This window comes from Propithecus coquereli, unplaced genomic scaffold (assembly GCF_000956105.1).
Source record: "Propithecus coquereli isolate 6110/MARCELLA unplaced genomic scaffold, Pcoq_1.0 Scaffold34, whole genome shotgun sequence".
Taxonomy (NCBI): domain Eukaryota; kingdom Metazoa; phylum Chordata; class Mammalia; order Primates; family Indriidae; genus Propithecus; species Propithecus coquereli.
Window position 1 is genome coordinate 3,453,097 of NW_012149063.1, and position 7,610 is coordinate 3,460,706.

The following is a 7,610-nucleotide window of genomic DNA, read 5'->3' on the forward strand; positions in this document are numbered from 1 at the left end:
CCAGGAAACATCTGTATGGATTATTTCACTATAATCCTATGATGCTTGGACTGGAATCGCTTCCAGATCCCACGGACACCTGGGAAATTATAGAGACCATTGGTAAAGGCACCTATGGCAAGGTCTACAAGGTAACTAACAAGAGAGATGGGAGCCTGGCTGCTGTGAAAATTCTGGACCCAATCAGTGTAAGTAATAGTAGTTAATTGTAACCACAACCTAGTGGTTCACACACATTGAGTATTTAACTTCTTTTCTTGATTTTAGGGATTCATTTCTTGAAACCTGGCATGAAATCTCAAAATGAGTCATGATTTGTCATCATCCCTGAATGGACTCCACTTGGAGTTAAAACTTTCCTTTTGTTTCTTGTCCATTTTACTTTTGTTTTGGTTTTGGGACCTCTGAGCTCTTCAAAAGTTATTCTCTTGGAAAGGGTGTCATATTTTACTATCTGGTCTCCCTGTAAGTTACAAAGTGACTCAGACTTGGGATATTTGATTATCTTTTTTTTCTGAGACAGGGTCTCGCTCTGTTGCCAGGGCTAGAGTGCAGTGGCATCATCATAGCTCAGTGCACCCTCAAACTCCTGGGCTCAAGTGATTCTCCTGCCTCAGCCTACTGAGTAGCTGGGACTACAGGCATGTGCCACCACACCCGGCTAATTTTTCTATTTTTTTGTAGAGATGGGGTCTCATTCTTGCTCAAGCTGATCTCCAACTCCTGGTCTCAAGCAGTCCTTCTGCCTTGGCATCCCAAAGTGCCAGGATTACAGGTTTGAGCCACCGCGCCCAACCAACATTTGATTATCTTAAGCTGACATCTTATTTCAGAGCACTGAGGTTATAATGCTGTATGTTATTTTGCACAGTGAGGTTGTATGTGTTCTATCCTATGTTGGGTCCCTTTGAGCTACTTCTCCTTAACTGCTTTGAAAATTTAGATATTTTTCAATAAAAAAGTTTTTTATCATAGTATTATTAAAGAAAAAATAACAAAAAAAAATTTTATTGATATAATGATCAAGAGGTTTAAATTGAGATCTGAATGTCCACTGTTAGGTATTTTGAAGATATGGTAATGATGACATTAAAAATACATAGTAAATATGATTAAGTGATTACTTGAATATGTTATCATGTCTGTATCCTTCTTTACAGAGTAAACTTAACCCAGTGTGCATTTTTCTACTCTGTTTAGGATATGGATGAAGAAATTGAGGCAGAATACAACATTTTGCAATTCCTTCCTAATCATCCCAATGTTGTAAAGTTTTATGGGATGTTTTACAAAGCGGATCACTGTGTTGGGGGACAGCTATGGCTGGTCCTGGAGGTAAGATGCTCCCACTGATTGGATGACCTGTGATTTGAACAGAGAGCCAGTGGCAGGCAGATGTTTTGTTGTCTAAATATTTTTTTTTTAAGAGGGTAGAACTCATGTTAATAAATGGTGTTTTACGGTATACATTTGAGGAGTAGGTCCTTCCTTCATGTCACAAGTACCTCACCAGATGTGAAGTTCTCCTCTGCGTGTTCTTACAGGTAGGCCATATGTTAAAAATATTCTTATTTCTCTGCTTCAAAAGTTTAATAATATTTTCTCTGGTATAGAGTGAATATAGGAATACAACTGGAAACATTCATTTTCTTCTCTAAACTGGGAACATTTCATAGTAAACATGTTCCAGTTGATTGCAACTCATTTTCAAAAATTATTAACCCAAGGTTTTCTTGGCTTGCCAAGTTTGGATTTGTCCACTCATGTTCATTAGTTCTCATCTCATATTAAGTTTCCTGAAAACTGACTCTGAGAGTTGTGTATGGAAGTTTTACTGGAGAGTTCTTGCCAGAGATAGAACGGGAAGAAAGTGTGGAAGGCAGGATCGAGTAAGGAGGACACTGAACAGCAATATGGTTGCAACAGAGGCTTCAGCTGACCCTTTGGGGAAATGGAGAGCTATTTCTGAGTTATTCTGAATTATATCTCCATATCAGCCAATCGGTGTCTATGTGCCATCCCTGGGAGGGAGAATGACCTTGGGGGAGGCAGTTCCCTGTAGTGGAGGACAATTTCTAGTGAGGTGTGCAGCTGGGCGCTGGGAGCAGGGAGCAGTCGATACTCCTAGCAGCATCCACTCTGAAGAGAGGATCTGAAGGGAACATCACTGTATCCACCATAGTCCTGCATGTTTTCTTACTTATTAATGGGAATGAATGTGTGCATCTGGGTGCAAAAGAGTCAATTCCCCACAAATAGAATTCAATGACAAGGACAATAAAGATAATATATGAATTAGTGTATTAGGACAAGTCTATTGCCACATTTTCACTAGGCCTACCCTCATTTGTTCTGGACTCTGCCCCTCTGAAGCAGCTCTTGCCTCCATGCCTGAGGTCACATAGGTGATCCAGGAGCAGGTAGACACAAGTGGATGCCTTAAGAGAGAAGTACCAAGAGGACAAGCCAGTCCTCACTTCACCGTCTGGTGCCTCTTGTCCAAATGTTCCTTGCTCTGGGAGTGCCTGAGCATAGGATAATATGTACTGGCTGCCATGGCAACCATGTATGGAGAGTTCATTTGTTATATTCAAATGGGATAATCTATAGGGAAACTGGTTTGAATACATCAATTGCCTTCCTCAGAATATAAAGATGTAAGGGATTTTGGTTTTCAGGAATTATCTTTGTCCCTTTAGTTGGCTGGCTAAGTCATATAACACATTCTCGTATTATCATCTTTTTGGTTTTATTAACTCCCTGCCTCCCCCCACCCCAAGAATATCAGGATTTTATCCTGCCAGTGAAACTCTTTAGCAATGTTGCTGTGTTTGGAAGTGGTAAAGTATTGTTTCCAGTGTCTCCGATTGTATTTACCCTCAGCTCTGTAAGATCTCTGTGTTTTAAACCTCATTGTAACTTAGTAATAGAAGTACGGTGACCAGGAAATCTCAGTTTCTGCTCATTTTCCCTCCTGACTCAAAAAGACTCCGCATTTAGACAGAGAGAACTGGATTTTTCAGGAATTTTCCAGGGCCTAAAAAGGGGCCTTCCCTCTGTGCAACCAGGCAGGCAGGAGGGCTGCTCATACCCAAGGCCACCTGGTAAGTGAATGCTCCTCCTGATGAGGAGTGGCCCTCAGGCACAGCGCCCCAGTAATGGCCAAGGCAGCTAGAAAGGGTGCATGTGGCTTGAAAGATGAGAGGGAGCCCAGAGCTATGAACTGAGCCTTGTACAGATACTCACCTGCCAACTGTCTCTTGCTTTTTCAGAGTCATCCCAGGCAGATAATGAGGCTGCCCTGAGACACTGAATTACTCATACCTCGGCAATAGAGTGTGCTGGCATTTATGACTTTTGCTGGTTGTTTTGGCCCATGCCAAAGTTGATGGTATGGGATGCTGCCTGTCCTCAGTCTTTTCTGTCTCAGGATGTGCCATCTACACCAGTCTGCTGGATGGTTATGTACATTCAGTGCCTCCAATAGTCTTATAGAAACACAGGGATTCCTGGACTCCTAATAGTGGCAGAAACCCGTCAGTTCAGTGCCCTAGTGTTCCATTGAGGGACAGAGGTCCAGAGAGGGAAGCGACATGCCTAAGGTCACATAACCTGTTACATGGCAGAACTGGAAGGAAAACCATGCTTCAGTCTTCGCTGTCATCATGTGCTGCTGCTGCCTGTGATGCTATCTGTTGAATCATGGAAACGCTGATGTGCGGTTTCTAGCTGGGATTGCAGCACTTTCTGGTGACCAGCCCCCCCGCAACAGAGCTGTATGATGATGACAGTCCGTGTGGCACCCTGACTGTTTTGCTCCCTCTGCAGCTTTTTTAGGTGTGTTTTAAGAGACTCACACAATAAAATTACGATCTGTTTAATATTGTTCTCCTCATTCTGTATATTGAGATTAAATTTATGTTGCTTTTGCTCTTTACTTGCCTGCCTTGATAAAAGGACTAGTGAGAAGCTATTCCACAGAGCAATTCTAGAGGATAGAAAAATGTTATTAATATTCCCCTTAGATCACTACAACTCTGAAAACAAAAGCAAATAAAAATGTCATTTCTGAAATTCATTACTGTTAGTAGAAAGCAAACAAAGGCTTTCTTTCATGATAGACACCTACTATATTAGAAAGACATGGAGTGAAAACACTCATGTGATAATGTTTTGGAAAATTTGTGAATTCATTTTATTTTAAGTGAATATTCATTTTTTAAAAATATAAAAGTCCTATTGTCTCTTGCCTAAATTAAATATGTATGATAAGAAATTAGACCTTTAAGAAAAACAATACTCAGAAAAGATACCTAATAAATATGTGCTAAGACATGGGCTATTTTTTCTTTTTCCTTTTAGTGTAAAACCATCAGCAGGTAGAAACTATTAATTTCAGCATGAACCAAGTATTTTACTTAAAAGAAATGGTTTAGAGTACTGGTAAATGAGGCTGTGAACAAAACTAAACAAAACAAAATAACCCCCCCCCAAAACAAAACCCCAAAACAAAACTCAAAAATCTTTGTTTTTAAATGAGGTAAAAGAATTAGTTTTTTTTTTAATCTTTTTTTTCCTCCCAGACACAGAGAGAGAGAAAGAGAGAGAGACCTCCATCCACTTTTTGCTTTTACTCAAGACCCTGGAAAGTACAGTCTAGGCCTAAATATTAGTATCATTGGAAGTGTTACACATCAAACCATTTTCACCCATTGACGTTGTGGCATGAATTAAGTTTACCAGGTTAACAAATCATGGTCTTAGCCAGACTCTGAGGGTCTGGAACATAGGACTGGTAGGTTCTGATTGACCAGAGATGGTTAGAAAGCACTGGAGCATTGAATGCGGACTTGGATGGTGTGAGAGATACTGGAGTGCTGGGAGTCAGAATGAAGGTGTAGAACACTAAGACTGGAGAGAAGGGAAGAACTTTGAAATGCAACAATTACATGTTGCACTCATGTGCTGTGTGTTTAGCAAAAGAGAGCGAGTTAAGCTGAGGAATGGAAGTGATTCTGACCACCCATGGCTCTACTCAATAAGCATGCTCCCTGGAGAGAGACTGAGATGGGAGGTGGGAGTCGTCTCATGGTGTGATGTGAGCATCTTTCCACTCCGACTGAAGATCTAGGATTTCAAGTGACAAAGCTTTCCTTCATCTAGTAAGCCAGTGACTTTACCAGGTATTCAATAAAATAAATATGATCTATACCAACACAGGAAGAAAAATGTGCTGTTCTGGTTTTACTGAGAAGTGGACAATATTCAACATGATGCCTCCTAAGGGATCCTCTACAGTAATTTTGACTATCCTTAAATTTTGCTTTATGTTTTCTAGAGAACCTAACACCCTTCAAAGGCAGAGTCTATTGACCAAAAGGACACTGAAAAGAAATTTCTCTTAATTCTGTAATCTGACTAGATCAAATCAATATGCTGGTATAGAATCTACTTGAAAGTTGGAGCCTAGGATAGAATAAAGGTCTGGTGACTCTGTTGCATGCACCATTCTTTAATAATGTAGAAGAAAGTTGATGGCTTTTTGAGCAAGGAACATTTTATTGCTTGAAATTATGACTATCTTAGCAAATGCACGTACTGTGATTGAATCAATATTCCAACAACGTTAGAAAATAGATGAGGAATGTAAATGATTTTTCTATTTTTCCTGGTTTAGAGCAAAATGCTCATTAAATTCTAGAGGCATCCAGCTGCCACATTTCCTGAATGCTGAGAGTGTAGGGAGGAACTGCAGGGATGGAGACACACCTCTGTATTTCAATCTGATGATTGGCAGAGTAGGTGGGAATAAAGGGTTGATGTGCCAACCCTCAGGGTTGGGGTAGGAGGCTTGGTTGCCTTCTTATAACTCTAAGGGGGTTATTTTATTTGGTGCATTTAAATATAATTCCTTGTCACGCTTTTAAAATGTTCAACGCATTTCACTGAACATTTACTCTGGGGAGACAATTGTCAGTGTGTACCTGCTTTCTTTTTTTTATATCCAAGTGCCCAGAGTCTTTTTTCTATAACCCACAGGCTGCCCTTTAAAACCTTGCTGGTGGGCTTATCAACTGCACAGGACAGCTTCCTTTAAAGGTGCCCTGAGCAGTTTAATTATATGTTTCTGTGAGTCCTGGGAAGTCAGACAGCTCTTAAACTCTGACATTTGGTGAACAGAAGGTACTGACTGAGTAAGATCTCTTTGTTGTTTTTAAATCCATAGTTGAGTTTTGATCCTGCTGACAAATAGCTGCTCTTAATCCCTTCATAGGTTCTAGAGTTACAAAGAAAGTTTATAAGTTGGCTGGCTATATAAAATATCACTGAAGAGGCCCTTGTTGCAAAATTGGCCACACTTAAAGTAGGGCAGGAGAGAGACCAAAATGAGGTGTCAGGGGAAAATTCCAGGGTTGCATTCTCTTGGATCATCACCCAGCATTTAATTTAAATTTTCTGTCAGTAGAATTTTAATAGCATCCTTGCAATTCAAGAAAGCATGTGCCTCCCTGAGTTGTGAGCCAGGCTAGAGGAGTGGACCTGATGAAGGTGCTGTCATGCCTTTTATTCCTATTACTGCTATCGTTTTAGAGGAGTAAAGAAATTTATCGATATTTTCCTAATTCTCAGTTTCCCTAGATTGTCTCTTCTTCATCTTCCACATCCAGATGGTCAGAATTTTCTATCAATTCTATCTCATAAAAGCCTCCCAAATCTGTCCCCTCCCTTTCATCCTCACAACTCTTGACTTTTTGACCCTACCTCCCTTGATCGCCTCAGCATCTCCTAATGGATGCCCCAATTCCTGGTGTTGTCTTCTGTCCATCCTCCAATCTACTGCCCAAATCATTTTTCTAGAATGCAAATCAGAATATCAAGACCTCCTGCCTTAAATCTGTTGATAGCTTATTTTCCTTATCTAGTTTTATAACATACATAATGTAAAATAGTAAAGCCCATACTTCTTAGCAGGGCATACCTGTCATTCCCTGTCCCACATCTTCCTTCCCCATCTCCCTGCCCTAGGATCCTGGCATCCTTTGTCCCAAAAGTAGCACAGTGTTTAGGACTCTCTCTCTCTCTCTTTCTCTCTCTCTCTCACACACACACACCCATCCCTCACTCTTTCATGCTCTGTTTCTTTGGACACAATGTCTCTGTGTTCCTTTTCCAGGATGTCCTTTCCCTTCTTGTCCTCCTGCCCAAAACCCATTTGTCCTTCATACTCATGGTAAATGTTATGTCCTCTGGGAAGATTTCCTAGACTGTCTGTTCCCTTTCACCTTCCCTCAGCAGAGTTCGCCCTTCCCTCTTCGGTGCCACCACATTCCCTGAGGCGTATGCCTGCTTCCACATTCCATACTGTAATTATTCATGTCCATTACTGAGCGATGGGCTCTTTGAGGCTAGGGATTGTGTCATAGTCATGATTATTACCTGAATAACAGGTAATAAACCAGACAGTCTCAAACTATTGAGAACAAAGACATGACTTTCTTCTCAATAACTGAACTCAACTTTATTCTTAATTAATTTTTTTTTTTTTTTTTGAGACAGAGTCTTACTCTGTTCCCCAGGCTAGAGTGCCGTGGCGTCAGCCTTGCTCACAG

General features: G+C 40.7%; 1 protein-coding gene across 2 annotated transcripts in view; it reads left to right on the forward strand.

The window, feature by feature from the left end:
• Nucleotides 1-7,610, forward strand: part of MYO3B (myosin IIIB) — a 412,726-nt gene that overhangs the window by 24,197 nt on the left and 380,919 nt on the right. For both annotated transcript variants that reach the window (XR_001137744.1, XM_012650712.1), the window contains exons 2-3: nt 5-188; nt 1,201-1,335. Coding sequence is in view for 1 of the 2 variants with exons in the window: in XM_012650712.1 (XP_012506166.1) it covers nt 39-188; nt 1,201-1,335 (285 nt within the window). In the remaining variant the exon portion in view is untranslated. The remainder of the gene's footprint in view (nt 1-4; nt 189-1,200; nt 1,336-7,610) is intronic.